This window comes from Chiloscyllium plagiosum, chromosome 9 (assembly GCF_004010195.1).
Source record: "Chiloscyllium plagiosum isolate BGI_BamShark_2017 chromosome 9, ASM401019v2, whole genome shotgun sequence".
Lineage (NCBI taxonomy): Eukaryota > Metazoa > Chordata > Chondrichthyes > Orectolobiformes > Hemiscylliidae > Chiloscyllium > Chiloscyllium plagiosum.
The window spans coordinates 4,123,291-4,141,802 of NC_057718.1; the positions used below are offsets into that span (position 1 = coordinate 4,123,291).

An 18,512-nucleotide genomic window follows, 5' to 3' on the forward strand; every position below is an offset into this window, starting at 1 on the left:
CACCAACCCAACCTCCACTCCCGGCACCTTCCCCTGCAACCGCAAAAAATGCAAAACTTGCGCCCATACCTCCCCCCTCACTTCCCTCCAAGGCCCCAAGTGATCCTTCAATATCCATCAGAAATTCACTTGCACCTCCACACACATCATTTACTGCATCCTCTGCACCCGATGTGGCCTCCTATACATTGGGGAGACAAGCCGCCTACTTGCGGAACGTTTCAGAGAAATACCTCTGGGACACCAGCACCAACCAACCCAACCGCCCCGTGGCTGAACACTTTAACTCCCCCTCCCACTCCCCCAAGGACATGCAGGTCCTTGGACTTTTCCATCACTAGACCATGGCATCACGACGCCTGGAGGAAGAGCGACTCATCTTCCGCCTAGGAACCCTCCAACCACAAGGGATGAATGCAGATTTCTCCAGCTTCCTCAGTTCCCCTCCCCACACCTTTTCTCAGTCCCAACCCTGAGACTCAGCACTGCCTTCTTGACCTGCAATCTTCTTCCCGACCTCTCCGGCCTATCACCCTCACCTTAACCTCCTTCCACCTATCTCATTCCCAACGCCCCTCCCCCAAGTCCCTCCTCCCTACCTTTTATCTTAGCCTGCTTGGCACACCCTCCACATTCCTGAAGAAGGGCTTATGCCCGAAACGTCGATTCTCCTTCTCCTTGGATGCTACCTGACCTGCTGCGCTTTTCCAGCAACACATTTTTAAGCTCTGATCTCCGTTCTCTGGGGATATGGGATGTGTCACCTCATTGATGCGGCTGTGGGTAGTGAACTGGGGGCTGTGAGACCGGGTGTACGTTCCAGTTTCTAGAAACTTAGGGTCATTGTCACTTTCTCAGCCACTGTCACTACCATCTTGCCCTGCCCTGAGATTGAGAGCTTCCCACAGCAATCACGGGATGACACTGTGGCTCAGTGGTTAGCACTGCAGCCTCACAGCATCAGGGACCCAGGTTCGATTCCAGCCTTGGGTGACTATCCTGGTGGAGTTTGCACGTTCTCCCTGTGTCTGCGTGGGTTTCCTCCAGGTGGTTTGGTTTCCTCCCATAGTCCAAAGGTGTGCGAGTTATGTTGATTAGCCATGCTAAATTGTCCATAGTGGCCAGGAATATGCAGACTAGGTGGATTAGCCATGGGAAATGTAGGATTTCAGGGTAGGTTAGGGAGTTGGATCTGGGTAGGTTTCTCTTCAGAGGGTCAGTGTACACTTGATGGGCTGAATGGCCTGCTTCCACACTGTAGAGATTCTATGATTCAATGGATGTACAAGCCATGGTTATAGCGGAAAAGGAAATGTGCTTCCTGAATGGCCTGGGTGGATGTAGAGGCTCCTACTGGGTCCCATTTCTCCCATCCCTCCCTTCGTTTTTCTCTCTCTCTCTCTCTCTCTGTCTCTCTTTCTCTCCCTTTCTCACTAAGTTCTGAGCAACCTCTCTATCTCCTCCCTCCCCCTTTCCCTCTTCTGAGGGAGGAGAATGCCTACTGTCAGTGAGGATGTGGTAAGTCAGTACAGACGGCCTGCTCTCAAAACCAACACATGTTCCCCTTCCTGTATAACGGTGTCAGGCTTGTGAAACCACACAGCACTTCCACAAACTCAGAGCCAGCAGCAAACAATCAGCAAAACTTGAAAAAGCTGATTCTGATCCAATTAAATATTGCTGGAATTTTATAGAGGTGGGGAGGGTAATGAGGTGTATCTGTTCTTGAGTCATGTCTGACTGTGTCTTCTGCTTAATGCAGAAAAATGGCCATGTTGACATCAATTAACAATGGGGGAGGTGTGAGTGTTGTGACAATGTCACTAAACTCATGATATAACTGAAATGCTGTCGTGACTAGGTTTAAACTCCACCACAGCAGATGGTGGAATTTAGATTCAATTAATCCTCTGAAATTAAAACACAAAAGACCTACCTTGACACTGGGAGCAATGAGTTGGATTTTCCAACTAAGTTCTAGGGGTCGAGATGAGATTCTCACCATGGAGCAGCAAGATGCCTATTAATGGTTTCACTTTATTTACTTTCCCTGACAGAGCAGGGAATGTCATTGAGTTCTTGCAGCATTGTTAGGCATCCATCCAGATGGTTCACATCAATTCCACATTCGACCAAGAGTGGCATCAAGGAGCCCGAGTAAAACTTAACCTCAACAAGTATCAGGAGGCAAACTCTCCATTGCCTGGAGTCATACCTGGCACATAGGGAGATGACTGTATTGTTGGAGGTCAGACATCTCAACCCTAGGACATCTCTGCAGGAGTTCCTCATGGTAGTATCCTAGGCCCAACCATCTTGAGCTGCTTCATCAGTGACCTTCTCTCCGTCATAAGATCAGAAGTGGGGGATGTTCGTTGATGATTGCACAATGTTCAGCACTATTTGCAACTCCTCAGATATTAAATCAGTCCATGTTCAAATGCAACAAGATCTGGACAAATCCAGGCTTGGGCTAACAAGTGGCAAGTAACATTCACGCCACACAAATGCCAACCTATGATCATCACCAATAAGAGACATTCTAACCACCGCATTTGACATTCAATGGTGTCACCATCACTAAATTCCCCACTATCAACATTGTTGGGATCACTATTGACCAGAAACTCAACTGGGCTCACCACATAAACATGATGACTACTAGCGCAGATCAGAGGCTAGGACTATTGGGGCAAATAACTCATCACCTGTCTCCCCAGAGCCTATCCACCATCTACAAGGCATAAGTCAGGAATGTGACAGAATATTCCCCACTTGCCTGGATGGGTGTAGTTCCAATAACATTCACGATGCTAAACATTTGTGGGTCAGAAGGGATGGGAGAGAATAGGAGAGCAATAGGGATAGGTGATTCAATGGTTAGAGGAACAGACAAGAAATACTATGGTCATCAACAAGACTCCCAGATGGTATGTTCCCTCCCAGGTGCCAGGGTCAAGGATGTCTCAGATCAAATCGTAAGGGGGAGGGGGAGCAGGCAGAAGTCTTAATACACATCAGAAAAGGGATGAGGGCCTGAAAAGTGAATATAAGGAGTTAGGTTGGAAGGTAAAAGGCAGGAAAAGCAGAATAGTAATCTCAGGAATGCTACCGGTGGCACAGGTTAGTGAGGCTAGGAACAGAGAGTGAGTGCAGTTGTACATGTGGCTGCAGGCCTAGTGTAGGGGGGAGGGCTTCAGATATATGGATCATTGGAATACCTTCTGGGGAAGGTGGGACTTGTACAAGGAGGAAGAGTTGCACCTGAACTGGAGGGGCACCAATATCCTGGGTGGGAGGTTTGCTCAACCTCTTCAGGAGCATTTAAACTAGTTTGATTGGGTGGGTGGGAACTGGAGCTATGGATCGAAGGATAGGGTAGCTGGATGAACAGACAGATACAGTGTGCAGAGAGTCTGTGAGGAAGGATAGACAGTTGACAGGGCAAAGTTGCAGTCAGTATGATGGGTTCAGGTGTGTTTATTTTAGCGCTTTAACTACTAGAGCAGGTCAGAGGCTAGGAATACTATGGCATTTTAATGCAAGAAGTGTCAGGAATAAGAATGATGAACTTAAAGCATGGATCAGTACTTGGAGTTACAATGTTATGGCCATTATGGAGATTTGGATATCACAAGGACATGAATTGTTGTTGGATGTTCTGGGGTGAGATGTTTCAAAATAAATAGGGATGGAGGTAAAAGAGGTGATGGAGTGGCATAGCTAACCAGGGATAGTATCACAGCTGCAGAAAGGTGGGAGGGTTTGTCTCCAGGGTCAGTATAAGTGGAAATCAGAAACAAGAAAGTAGCAGTCATTTTATTGAGAGTTTTCAATAGATGCCCCAATAGCGACAGAGACACAATGGAGCAGATTGGGAGGCAGATTTTGGAAAGGTGCAGAAATAACAGGGTTGTTGTCATGGGTGACTTTAACTTCCCTAATATTGATTGGAACCTCCTTCGTGCAAATAGTTTGAATGGAGTGGTTTTGTCAGGTGTGTCCAGGAAGGTTTCTTGACTTAATATGTAGATAGGTCGACTAGAGGGGTGGCCACATTGGATTTGGTGCTTGGTAACAAACCTGGTCAGGTGTCAGGTCTCGGTGGGAGAGTATTTCAGTGATTGTGATCACATCCCCCGATCTTTACTATACTCATGGAGTGGGATAGGAGTTGAATTATGGGAAATAATTTAATTGCGGGAGGAGGAATTGCAATGCTATTAGGCAGGAACTGTGTTGCATAAACTGGGAACAGATATTCTTATGGAAATGCACAAAACAGAAATGTGGAGACTGTTTAGGGTGCATTTGCTGCAAGTGTTGGATAGGTTTGTCCCACTGAGGCAAGGAAGGGATGGTAGGATGAAGGAACCTTGGATGACGAGAGATGTGGAATATCTAGTGAAGAGGAAGTAGGAAGATTAATTATAGTTGAGGAAGCAAGGATCAGCCAGGGCTGTCAAGGATTACAAGGAAGGAACTGAAGAATGGACTTAGGAGAGCTAGAACGGGATACAAAAAAGCTTTAGTGGATAGAATTAAGAAAAACCCCAAGGCATTCTATACTTATGTGAGGAGCAAGAGGATGGCCAGAGTGAAGGTAGGGCCGAACAGGGATAGTGGATAGTTGGAGGAGGAAGGAGAGGTCCTTAATGAATACTTTTCTTCAGTATTCACTAGTGAGAGGGACCTTCTCGTTTGTGAGGACAGCGTGAAATAAGCTGATATGCTTGAACAGGTTGATGTCAAGAAGGAGGATGTGCTGAAAATTTTAAAAAACGTAAGGATGGATGAGTCTCCTGGCCGAGACTGGAGAACCCCAAGGTTGCTACAGGAATTAAGGGAAGACATTGCTGCACCTTTGGGTGATGACTTTTGCATCCTCACTATCCACTGGAGTAGTACCAGAAGATTGGAGGGCGGAAAATGTTATTCCCTTGTTCAAGAAAGGGAATAGGATAACCTTGGGGCTTACAGACCAGTCAGTCTTACATCAGTGATAGGCAAACATTAGAGACGACTCTGAGAGACAGGATTTATGATTATTTGGAAAAGCATAATTTGATGAGAGATAGTCTGCATGGCTTTGTGATGTGCAGGTCATGCCTCACAAACCTTATTGAATTCTTTGAGGATGTGACAAAACACATTGATGAAGGTAGAGCAGTGGATGTGGTGTACATGGATTTCAGCAAGGCATTTGATAAGCTTCCCAATTGTAGGCTCATTCAGAAAGTAAGGAGGCATGGGATACATGGACATTTGACTGTGTTAATACAGAACTGGTAAGTCCACAGAAGACAGAGTGTGGTAGTAGATGGAAAGTATTCAGTCTGGAACTCAGTAACCAGTGGTGTTCCACAGGGATCTGCAATGGGACCTCAGCTCATTGTGATTTTTATAAATGACTTGGATGAGAAAGTGGAAGAGTAGATTAGTAAAAATGGCTATCACAAGGGGGCATAATTTTAAGGTGACTGGAGGAAGGTTTAGGAGAGATGTCAGAAGTAGGTTGTTTTGGCAGAAAGTGGTGAGTGCGTGAAATGCACTGCCAGCAGTGGTAGTAGAGTCAGAAACATGACGGACATTTAAGAGATTCTTGGCTAGACACATGGAAGATAGCACAATGAAGGGTGTGTAGGTAAGTTTGGTCTTAGAGTAAGATAAAGGTTGGCACAACATCAAGGGCCGAAGGGCCTGTACTGTTCTATGTTCTACGTTGTATCATCTAGGAAAAGGCAGCCTGCTTGAATGGCATCACACCCACAAGCATCTGCTTCTTCCATCACCAACACTCAGTAGCAGTCGTGTCTACAAGCTAGAGTCAGAGAGTCAGGAAGTCCTACAGTACAGAGTGTCTTCTGCACTCTTTCCAGTTTAATAACAGCCTTCCTGGAGCAAGATGATTAAACTAAACATAATACTCCAAGTGTGGCCTCATCAACTGTACAACTGCAATATAAGTTTCCACCTTCTATACTCAATACCCTGACTGATGAAGCCTTCCTTCACTATCCTATCTGCTTGACCTCACTTTCAGAGAACGGTGCACCTGAACTCCAAGGTCACTCTGTTCCACTATACTTCTTAAGCCCCTACCATTCACCATGCACAACATCAAGGGCTGCTGGAGCAACTTTCCTCATTCCTGAAGAAGGGCTAATGCCCGAAACGTCGATTCTCCTGTTCCCTAGATGCTGCCTGACCTGCTGCGCTTTTCCAGCAACACATTTCCATCTCTGATCTCCAGCATCTGCAGACCTCACTTTCTCATCAAGGGCTGAAGGGCCTGTACTGTGCTGTACTGTTTAATGTTCTATGAAATTCCTACTTTTAGCAAGGCAGCCTATGTGTAGAGCTGCAGGAAATGGAAGAGATATTAAACGAACACTTTGCATCAGTGTTTACCGTGGAGAAGAACATGGAAGATATAGAATGTGTGGAAATAAATAGTGACATCTTGAAAAATGCCCATATTACAGAGGAGCAGATGCTGGATGACTTGAAACACATAAAAGTGGATAAATCCTCAGGACCTGATCAGCTGTACCCCAGAACTCTGGGAAGCTAGGGAAGTGATTGCTTGAAACCTTGTTGAGATATTTGGATCAATAATAGCCACAGGTGAGATGCCGGAAGACTGGAGGGTGGCTTACTATTTAAGAAAGGTGTTAAGGACAAGCCAGGTAATTATAGACTGGTGAACCTGATCTCAGTGGTGGGCAAGTTGTTGGAAAGAATCCTGAGGGAGAGGGTGTTCATGTATTTGAAAAGGCAAGGACTGATTAGGGGTAGTCAGCATGGCTTTTGCATGGGAAATCATGCCTCACAAACTTGATCAGTTTTTTGAAGAAGTAACAAAGGGGATTGATGGGGGCAGAGAGATGGATGTGATCTATATGGACTTCAGTAAGACGTTTGACAAGGTTCTCCATGGGCGACTGTTTAGCAAGGTTAGATTTTACAGAATACAGGGAGAATTAGCCATTTGGACACAGAACTGGCTCGATGGTAGAAGACAGAGGGTGGTGGTGGAGGGTTGCTTTGCAGACTGGAGGCCTGTGACCAGTGGTGAGCCACTAGGATTGGTGCTGGGTCCACTACTATTGGTCATTTATATAAATGATTGGTGTGAATATAAGAGGTATAGTTAATACGTTTGCGGATGACACTAAAATTGGAGGTGTAGTGGACAGCGAAGAAGGTTACCTCAGAGTATAACAGAATCTAGATAAGATGCAAATCAGAGTAGGACTTATGCACTTAATGATAATTTCCTGGGAAGTATTGCTAAACAAAGAGATTTTGGAGTGCAGGTTCAGAGTTCCTTGAAAGTAGAGTTGCAGGTAGATAGGAAAGTGAAGAAGGCGTTTGGTATGCTTCCCTTTATTGGTCAGTGCATTGAGTATAGAAGTTGGGAGGTCATGTTGCGGCTGTACAGGATATAGGTGAGGTCACATTTGGCATATTGCATGCAGTTCTGTTGGTGAGGTCACATTTGGCATATTGCATGCAGTTCTGTTCCCGTTCCTATCAGGAGGGTGTTGTGAAACTTGAAAGGGTTCAGAAAAGATTTATAAGGATGTTGCCAGGGTTGGAGGATTTCAGCTACAGGGAGAGGCTGTGTGGTCTGGGGGTGTTTTACCTGGAGCATTGGAGGCTGAGGGGTGACCTAATCGAGGTTTATAAAATTATAAGGGGCATAGATAAGGTAAATGGACAAGGTCTTTCTCCTGGGGTAGAGGGAGTCAGAACTAGAGGACATAGATTTAGGGTGAGAGTAGAGAGATATAAAAGGGACCTAAGAGGCCACTTTATCACGCAGACGGTGGTACATTTATGGAATGAGTTGCCAGCGGAAGTGGTAGAGGCTGGTACAATTACAGCATTTAAAAGGCATCTGGATGGGTATATGAATAGGGAGGGTTTAGAGGGATATGGCTAAATGCTGGCAAATGGGACTAGATTATGTTAGGATATCTGGTCGGCACGGACAAATTGGACTGAAGGGTCTGTTTCTGTGCTGCACATCTCTGTGACTTTCCAAATGCAACACTTCACACTGAATTGTTGCAAAAATTCAACAAAGTTCCTCACATAGTGCCTTCCAAATTCACGACCACTTCCGTCTCGAAAGGTAAGGGCAGCAGATACATGTGAAACCATCCCCTGCACTTTCCCCTCCAAGTCATTCACCATCCTGACATGGAATATTATCACAGTCCCTTCAATGTTGCTGGCTCAAAATCCTGGAATTCCCTCCCTAAGGGCATTGTGGATCAACCCACACCACATGGACTACAATGGTTTAAGAAGGCAGCTTACCCCCACCTTCTCAATGGTCAGCTAGGGCTGGGCAAAATAAATGCTAGCCTAGCCAGTAACGTCCATGTCCAACCATTGAATAAAAAACGTAAGGGTTTATGGAGACAATGAATGTAAAAAACATTGAAGTGCTTGATCAGCCATGATTGAATTACATGGTGGGACAGGCTCAATGGGCTGAATGGCCCTACTCCTGTTCCTATGGAGCAAGAATTTAACTTACAATTATTTCGGTAGAGGTGAAGTTTTCAGTTGTTTAATTTAAAGATGTTCATATAACTGGCAAAGAAAGTAATCTTTATTGACAGTACATATGAAGGACAGTGAGTGCTGTGTTCCCCATGGGTTTGTGTCGAATGTGGTTATTGTTTGTTTAAGGGCAACATGCTGGGGATTTAGTCACTTGGATGGCTAGTTTGCAATGTCGAGTGATGCCAACAGTGTGGATTCAATTCCTGAGCTAGCTTGAGGTCACCATGGAGGCCCTGTCTTTGCTCATGGGGAACCCTCAAACAGAAATACAACCAATTAACCCTCTATAATGAGACAGAAGGGTTCTAGCAACTTTACCTTAAATTCAATATGTTACTACTGTCAATGTGAAATCAGGTCTACATTAGTGTAGATGGGATAATGCAACTACCTCTTTCATTGTTCTTTGGGAGGTGTGCTTTGCGTTTGTGATTTATACATATTTGAATATTATTTATTTTCACTTCTCCACATAGGCAGTACAGTGCAAGGAACTCAGGCTTAATTCCAGCCTCAGGGGCTGTCTGTGTGGTACTTGCACATTCTCCTCATGTCTGCGTGGTTTTCCTCCAGGTGTTGTGGTTTCCTCCTACATTCCAAAGATGTGCAGGGTAGGTAGATTGGCCAAGCTAAATTGCCCAAGGTGTTCAGGGATGTGCAGACTAGGTGGATTAGCCATGGGAAATGAAGGGTTACAGGGATAGGGGTGTTGGTCTGGGTGGGATGCTCTTTGGAGGATTGGTGTGGACTTGATGAGCCAAATGGCATGCTTCCACGCTGTAGGGATTATATGATAACATGAATTGGATTCATAGCACTGTACAAAGCTACATTTTATGATGCAATTAATGTGATCATTGATTTAAAATGACATTCTCACTGAGATAAAATGGGTAAAAGCCAGTCTTCAGTATTTGAATAATTGCCAAGAAATGAGTCACTCATTGCAGAATAGACACAAGAGGAACCAGAACAGTGTGCCTACTGGGTGAGAGCCAACTACCTGAGTTAATTACAGATGCTTATACACAGGTAAGCTTCATCAATTTAACACTCAGAGCTACTGGAATAAGAGGAAAGATTCACAAGGACCTTATCCTGGTTTTGTAACTTGACAAGGATCTTTACTGAATAAAAAGAACAGCTTGTTTGGCTTTGTTACAAAAATAAAGACATATTTCTGAAAGTTAAAATGAAATGAGAATGGGATAGACACAGATTACAGCCATTCATAGAATGATATAGTACTGGAAGGGCCCTTCAACCTATCAAATCTGTATCACCAAAGACTATGTCTCCACTAGTCCCACTTTCCTGTACTAGGCTCATAGCTTCAAATGTTATGACATTTCAAGTGCTCATCCAAGTTATTTTTAAAGGTTATGAGGATTCCCACCTTAACTACACTCCCAGGCAGAATATTCCAGAAACAACTCCCCCCCCGCCCCCCAAGAAAAAAGCTTCTGGGAGCAAAATACTCCCTCACATCCCCTCTAAACCTCCTGCCTTTCACTTTGAAATGCCCCTCCCTGACTGCATGTAGATTGAGGAACTTCAGGACTTCCTCTTAAAAGAAAGGATTTCATGATATTTATTTAAATACCTCCTTCATTTGTTGTTGGATTCAAAAATGTGTTAAGTTTAATGTCAAATTATCATGTTACGACTATTTTCAGGTGGATCTATAGACAACGTTCTTTATTAAGTGAAGATTTTACTGATTATTTACTTCAATATCGATTTGTTATTATAAAAAGGAATTGGCTAAGTTTCATTACCCAATTCTCGACATATTGTAATCACTAAATGAGTGTAATATTGGATTTATTCTTAGAATAAAGATTTTTAAGCAATTATTAGAAAGTTGTAGTCTCATATTTAGCTCTTCAAAGACCCAACAATCAAATCAAAATGAGTAGGGGAAGATTTCTACCAGAGTCCATTTGATACCCAATCAGCAGTGTCCTTTCGTCCAGCCTTAATGTTGGTTTCCCCATGGATTGGTATTCTTATGAAGTGTCCTGAAAGAGAAAGATAGATATCTGTGACAAATTTTATCTTTTGCAACATAATCTAATATTCTAAAATGATGGAAGTCATTTCAAATCTGTTTCTCTCTCCACAGATGCTGCCAGATCTGCTGAGCTTCTTTAGCATTCTCTGCATTTGTTTCAGATTTCTGGCATTTGCTGTATTTTGCCTTTAATCTATCCTCAGATAATATTGTTACTTTGAAAACTCCTACAAGTACGGTTCTTTTATTATAGTAGCAGTGACTGAGTTTCTTTAATGATCTGAAATCTCTCCTTCTTAAGGTTTCAGTCAAACAATAAAGATGGGTTTTCCCATGCAGGTGTGGGGTTATAGCTCCCAGAAGTAATATGGTTAATGTGAGGAATATGGTTCCTAGAGGAGATACAGATACAGGGATAGAATAAATAGCAATCTATTGTCACTTATATTAATGAAAATACAGTGAGATTTGTAGGAGTACCATTTTAATTATAGAAATTATAAAAATAAATAATTGAGACAAAGTTAGGACACATTTCATCTTTTGTTCCCTCCTGGGATGATGGAGTGGCTCCTGATGCTGCCAAAGCAACGATTTCTGGACCAGACCCTCCACACTGTCACGCTGAAACCAAACTGAAGCCACTGCATCAATATCATAGCCAGGAGGAAGAAACTGGTCCCACCCAGACACTGATGCTGAAGCCATTACTCAAACTGTACCATTTTGCTTCCTACCCAGAGCCACAACAGCCGTGAGGAACCAAACAGAAGCATCATGTTGCCACCGCTGAGACTTCTGCACCACCAGAAGGAGGAACGGACCAGACCCAGTCTGACAATGGAGTCTTCGATAAAGCCACGGCCATATGGAAATGGGGAACAGGCCACTGGATCCACCACATTGCTGCAGCAGGACCTCGCAACAACTTTCCTTCACCGCCACCACAGAAAAGAAGAAAAGATGAACTCTGATATAACAGAAAAACGAAGAAACAAAGAAACAAAAAAAAAAGCAGTGAAAATGGCAGCCACCAGGTGAGCGGGAGCTTAAAGGCTCAGAGCCTGAATGCTGCTGCCGCTATCTTGATATGTTTCCTACAGGAGGGAATTTATACACAAAACACAGAAAGCTAGCACACAGGGACAGGAAGGCAAATGGAATGTTGGCACTTGTTTCAAAGGGGTTGGAGCAGGAGGGAAGTCTTACTGCAACTGTGCAAGGTGCTGGGAGACCATATCTGGTGTACTGGAAGCATTTTGGGTCCCCTCATTTAAGAAACAGTATCATTTCATTGGAGGCAATTCAGATCCTAGGGTGAACCCGGGTATGGAAGGATTGTCTTATGAGCAAAGGCTAAACAGATTGGAATTCTACTCATTGGGGTTTCGAAGAATGGGAGGTGATCTCAAACATACAGAGTTCTTAAGGGGCTTCACTGGATAAACATTGAGAGAATGTTACCCCTCATGGGAGAGTCTAGGAGCAGAGGGCATAGTTTCAGTAAAAAGGGGCACTAATTTAAAAGTGAAATGAGCAGGAATTTCTTCTCTCAGAGGATTGTGAGTCTCTGAAACTCCTTATCACAGAGTGGAGACAGAGTGTATGTGTGTCTTTAAAGCTGAGATAGACAGAGGGACTCGATCAGTCGGGGAAATCAAGGATAAGGGGGAAAGAGTAGAAAAAGTGGACTTGAGAATGTTGGATCAGTCATGATTCTATTGGATGTTGGTTTGAGAGGCTGAATGGCCTACTCCTATTTCTAGAGTCTTATGGTGGTATAGTTGATGTGGAGGATATGGTCCCTGCAGGAGTTAGGGTTAATGTTTATGGTGGGGGGTTATTTCCTATATGAGAAAGGATTAAAGTGGGGTACATGGGTTCCTGTAGAAATAGGGTTAATGTGGACAATATGGTTTCTTTAGCAGATAGGATTAATCTTGGGGACATGGTTCCTATATGAGATAGGGTTCATATGGGGAATGTGGTTCCTTTACTAGATAGGGTTAATGTGAGTGATGTGGTTCCTGTAGAAAAGGGTTAATGTGGGTATTATGGTTTCTACAGGAATACGATTAACCTGGGGGATATCGTTCCTATCAGAATAGGATTAATGTGAGAATATGGTTCCGACACAAGACAGGGTTGATGTGAGGAATATGGTTTCTATACAAGATAGGGTTCATGTGGGGGATGTGACTCCTTAAGGAATAGGATTAATGTGGGAGAGGTATTATGGTTTCTACAGGAATACGATTAACCTGGGGGATATCGTTCCTATCGGAATAGGATTAATGTGAGAATATGGTTCCGACACAAGACAGGGTTGATCTGAGGAATATGGTTTCTATACAAGATAGGGTTCATGTGGGGGATGTGACTCCTTAAGGAATAGGATTAATGTGGGAGATATGTTCTTATCGGAATAGGGTTAATGTGGGTGTTATGGTTCCTATAGGAATAAGGCTAATGTGGGTGTTATGGTTCCTATAGGAATAAGGTTAATGTGGGGAATATAGTTCCTAAAGAAATAGGGTCAATGTGGAAGAAATGGTTCTTATAGTAGATAAAGCTATTGTGGGGTATATGAATGGACAGAGTGTGGAGACCATCTTGCTTCTAGTACTGTGCCTGTAATGCTGAAACTACTCACTGTGGAGCTGAACCTCACCCCTCAGCAACTCAGTCCCTTCCAGAGAGATGGAGAGAAACAGGAAACATGGTGTTTGTGATTGGAATGATGTTGGCCAGGTGAATCTCATCAAATCTGAATTCCCTGATTGGGGCTGTTAACCTGGGACAATCAAGGAGTCCTGTCTGACAGATACAAAAGGAGTGTTAGGTGTTCTGGCCACTCGAGGGGAGCTGGCTCTGAGCTAACAGTATCTGTCTCATGTATTATACATGTGTAAGTAAAGAGTGACTTGGTGAAGGATACCAGCCTTCACGGAATTATTTCAGTGGCAGTGAGAGAAAAGCATATTCCTGAAGAAATTCACTCACAACAGTTGTTTTTGAGTTGGGGTATGCATTTCTTGCATCATCCAACTCTTTGGGAAGCATGACTCAATCCTGCTGTCAAAGACTGAGCCCAGCATGTCGAAAGAATATTTTCCGGGCAAATTATATTTGGGCAGATGAAAAGCAATAAGTAATTCTCCTGATAGTGTGTGGACCTACAGCTTTTTCAGTTATTAGGAGCATACCTTTCCCTGAGGCACCAGATACAAAAATCTTCCAAGAGTTGATGGATTTAGCTAAGGAATATTATGACCTGAAGCCTCCTCTCATTCTGAGATGCTAGCAGCTTTACCCAACAGTTCAAAAACCAGGGAAATCCGTACGGGGATTTTTGACAAGGTTAAGATGACTGGGAGAGGTATGCTACTTTGGTTTGACCCTAAGTGAGACACTGAGAGACTATTTGGTATCTGGGATTAATGACGTAACCATGCAAAAGCACTAACGAGCTGAATCCCAACTGGATTTTGAAAGGGGAAGAAAACAGTCTTCATGATTAGAAAATGCAGCAAGTGGAGTATGAGTTGTCGGATACGCCAGTGGAAGTTGACACCTTTTCCAGTCCGACTGAACTTGGAGAACACCAACTCAGTGAGGGTAATTGCACAGCCTTACTCAGAAGATATCCTGAACAAAACGATTCTAGGTCAGTCACAGCAAAACCCCAAACCAAAGTCAAGTCTCAGTGAAACGGTTAAAATTTTCTCAATGATCTGGGCTGGCAATCCATTGTAGTTGCTGTTGGTATGCAGACTCGAGGCAGCAAACATGTCCCAGCAAATTGAGTAAGAGAATACATCGCCCAGTATCCGGGAGAGTGCACATTCTGGAAAGTACACCCACATCTGTTTGGAACAGTTGTATTGTTTAGCAACATTCAAATTAGAACCAATCAAAATAAACATCTCGTTAAATGGTCACCCAGTACCAAAATTCCCCCCAACACTAAAGTTTGCAATAAAACCTCAGCCAGGCTGAGAAACTATCCCGGGCGACCATTACAGATTAAGGCTACAACTTTGGTTCCGGTCTCTTATGAGAAGCAGCTGGTTCAGTTCTCACATTGTACTGAAAGGCTCGGGCCCAAGCTTGATGGGGTGAAATTGGTTGAGAAAGACTCAACCAGATTGGCTCAATATTTTTTTATTAGAAAATGGTAGCCTGAGGGAAGTCATACATTTCTCAGGGAGGTTTAGGGACTCTCAAAGAAGCTAATGTCACCTCACATGTTCCATGATCCTACAAGGCCCACCCAATGCCATTTGCTGAATGTACAGAAGTGGAGGCTGGAAAATGAAGGAATCATCAAACCAGTTTATGGAATAGATGGAATCGCTCATATTGATCGTGAAGCCTGACGAGTCAGTTTACCTTTGTGAGGATTTCAGCCAAACAGTGAATTGTTTTCACAGCTGGATAAATAACTGATTCCTTTCTCAGAGGACTTATACACGAACCTGGTGGGGGAGCTGTCCTTCACAAAGCTACACATGAGCTATGTGTACATGCAATTGCAATGAGATGAGGATTCCCAGAGATATGCTACAATTAACACCCATAAGGGTTTGTACCAACAAACAAGACTGCTTTCTGAGGTATCATCAGCTTGTGTCATTTGACAGCAACCGATGGAGAACATTCCACAAGGTCTACCTCAGAATGCCATTTATCTGGACGGCATGCCAATAACAGGCAAGACCAGTAAAGAGCAGTTGGAGAACTTGGAGATAATGCTTAAACATTTCTCAAAAACCATGAAAAATGAGTGTTCCAGACAGCCAAAGTGACCTATTGGCCGTGCAGCCCATAGCTTCAGGTCGAATTCAGGGGTAGGCCCTTATTCTCTGCCCATACATTTACAAGTTGTAACATCATCAAGGAGGCCATGTAGCAAATGCAGCTGCCTTGAATCACCTCCCACTGGCAGATAGAACACCAGTGATGCCAGCACTACAAGACTCCAGTCTAGTTTTAAACTTACTGGACATGAATCATGTCACCCCTGACAATATCAGACTGTGAGCATGATTGGATCTTGTCCTGACCAAAGTAAAACATCTGGGGAAACAGAGGGGCCATCATAACCAGAATTGAAACCTTTCTGGACCCAGTAAGACCAAATACTTGAAGATACCTGGGGAGTGACAGTGAGTATCCCAAGCAAAAGTCATTGTCAGATACTGGGTCTAAGGATTTTGGAAATGAAGATGTTGGCAAGATGTTATATCTCGTGGCCAGAATTGGATGCCAACATATCCATGTTGATAAGACAGTGTCCAAAATACCATCAAGGACAAAACGTACTGCCAGCAGCTCCCTCACATTCATGGGACTGGTTGGGTAAACCCTGAACACGGTTACACGTTGACCGTGCCAGTCTTTTCACAGGCTCTGTGTTTTGAGTCATTGTGAATGCCCATTCAAAGTGATTGGATGTGCACAGAATTCATTTGTCAAAACGGGAACAACAATTGAAAAGTTGCCGGTTTCTTGTATAATGCAGACAATGGGCCATCATTTCACAACAGGGAATTTGAGTATTTCCTCATGGCATTTGGCATACAAGGACAGTTCCATACCATCCATCGTCCAATGGTCTGGCAGAGAGAGCAGCCCAAACATTGAAGGCAGCCTCAAAGAAACAGCTTACAACTTCACTCAATACCAAACTGTCCCAGTTCCTGCTTGAGTATTGGACCAATGCTCACATAACTAGAGGGACAGCTCCAGCAGAGTTTCCAGTGGGGAGAAGACTCCTGAGAAGGAAGGAGATGCTGCATTAGGAGCGTCAATGCTGGACACAAGATTCCTTCAAGTGAGAGAGACAGTTTACTTCAGGGGACAACATTTGGTGCTGAAATCACAGAAGTGGCCCTGCATGGGTAAGCCACCAGGTTAACACGAGGTCAGAAGAAGCCATGACATACAAAGTCCGGATAAGTGAGGCGGTCTTGAACAAGCATGTGGACCACATGAAAGCTGCAACCTCACAAACAGAGCAGCAGCAAAACATACCCGGCCTCTCAGAAGATCCGGTACAGCTGTCGGAACCAGTGGCTTTTCACTCTGCACCTCACGTCAAAGAAATTTCTGACGGTGAGTGGATGGGGCAGACATCACAGCCTCAACATTGTTACCACCTGAAGAAGATGAGTTTTGGTTGAGATGTTGCGAACGCGAGCATGGGCTATGGTCCAGTACACACCACCACTGTCTGAAGCAGAGAGAGAGAGAGAGAGGAACCAGACCCCTGGTGTGAAAATGCTACAGGAACGAGAAAGCACCTACATCCCAGGACTTGGAGGGACAGGGATGCAAGGATTGGAATGAGATCAGCCAGGTGGACCTCATAGGATATGAGTTTCCTGATTGTGTTACAACACAGAGTAAACACTTCTTTGAAAACCCACAGAAAAGCTCACCTCTCCTTGTTATCTCTTAAAGTATGAGTTAGAAAGAATTGTCCCAAATATCACTAATTTAAAAAAGCTTAACAATTGTATTTTTTAAAGAGAACATTAAACAACAACTGTTTACAACTCACTTCCTCTTAAACCTATTTTTATCTCACACTCTACAATACTGCTCCGATAAAAATCCCGATTAATATTTCAAAACCAGTCAGCTGTGTCGGTTCTCCTTTGCAGATTTTCCTCTGTAGACTTTCCTGGGTCATCTTTTATTCAGTCTTCTGCTGCACAAATTTCTTTTGGACAGGTACCTTTCAGAGAGCTATTCTGCTGGCAATCGTTGGTGCTTAGCTGCTCTGTTGTTCTCCACAGCTGTTCAAAACCCTCAATTTATATACCTCAAAACATCGGACCGGCTCATTGGTTTAATGTCATCCACAACAGTCAAATTCAAATTCGATTGGATTTTGGCATCTGGGGAATAATTTAAACGGATCCGTCAGATTTGAATTTGTTGTGTACCACGGCAACGCAGCTATTTGTTTCACAACCAAAAGTTACAGTGTTGAATTTTTCAGCATATTCTATGCCAGCAAGAAGTTTCAGCTCCCTTAATCTTACAGTACACATCTACAACTTCACAAGAGCTGTGGCTGTTAACTTGTCCCAATCAGGAAGCCCTGGCTGACAGATAGTGACAGGAGTGTCAGGGATTCTGCTCACTCTAGGAGCTGGCTCTGAGCTAGCTGGGTCAGTGTCATGTACTTTGCATGTGTAAGTAAAGAGGGGCTTGGTGATTTATTGAGTTAAGTTGAGTTATTTTGCACAGCCTCAATGCTTATCTGCAATGTGTCAGTACATTTCAAACAAATCTTTTCATTGCTGGTCAGCCCACTTTCTCCTTCCTCTTTCTGTGCTGTACCTTTAGTAAAAAGCTTGAAGTTCCATGGTACTGAGATCCTGAAACACCAATATTACATCACAGTCTGAGAAAGGATAGCAATTAAAAAAATACATTTATTTGAAATGTTTTTCCTGAATTTCTCCATCTTATCTCTGATCCTCTCTGTCGCACTGGGTAAGTAAATGCTTGGATTTGACTTTGTTTCCATAGACATCTATTTCTGAGTTTGATTTTCTGATGGTGAGCTGGTGTTTGAGTCGGTATTTCGTAGTTCAGGATTTCCTCCTGAGAGCTGAAATTGGGCTTTCTCATAGTGCAACCCCAACAGAGTGTCAGATGTGACACTGAATGATACTTTCCAGTTTTCCCACTCCCAGACTTCAGCAGCTGTCATTTAAAAATCCCATGCTAAGTCTGCACAAAGTTTCTGACTGAAACACTGCACCTTTAAAGAACCCCAACTTGTAGCAAAGTAAACGAACCTTCAGTATTAGTCCATCAAATAGACTCCTCAATACATGATGTGACTCTGTGATACTTTTGTGTGCCTCCTACTTTCACTTAGACAACGGGGGGGGGGGTA

General features: G+C 43.6%; 1 protein-coding gene across 1 annotated transcript in view; it reads right to left on the reverse strand.

Moving 5' to 3' along the window:
* The window catches only part of LOC122552550 (V-set and immunoglobulin domain-containing protein 1-like), a 93,252-nt gene extending 82,707 nt beyond the window's left edge, over positions 1-10,545 (reverse strand). Inside the window, exon 1 of the mRNA XM_043695245.1 lies at positions 10,514-10,545. Coding sequence (XP_043551180.1) covers positions 10,514-10,523 — 10 coding nt within the window. The 5' untranslated portion in view covers positions 10,524-10,545. The remainder of the gene's footprint in view (positions 1-10,513) is intronic.
* Positions 10,546-18,512: the final 7,967 nt, after the last annotated feature.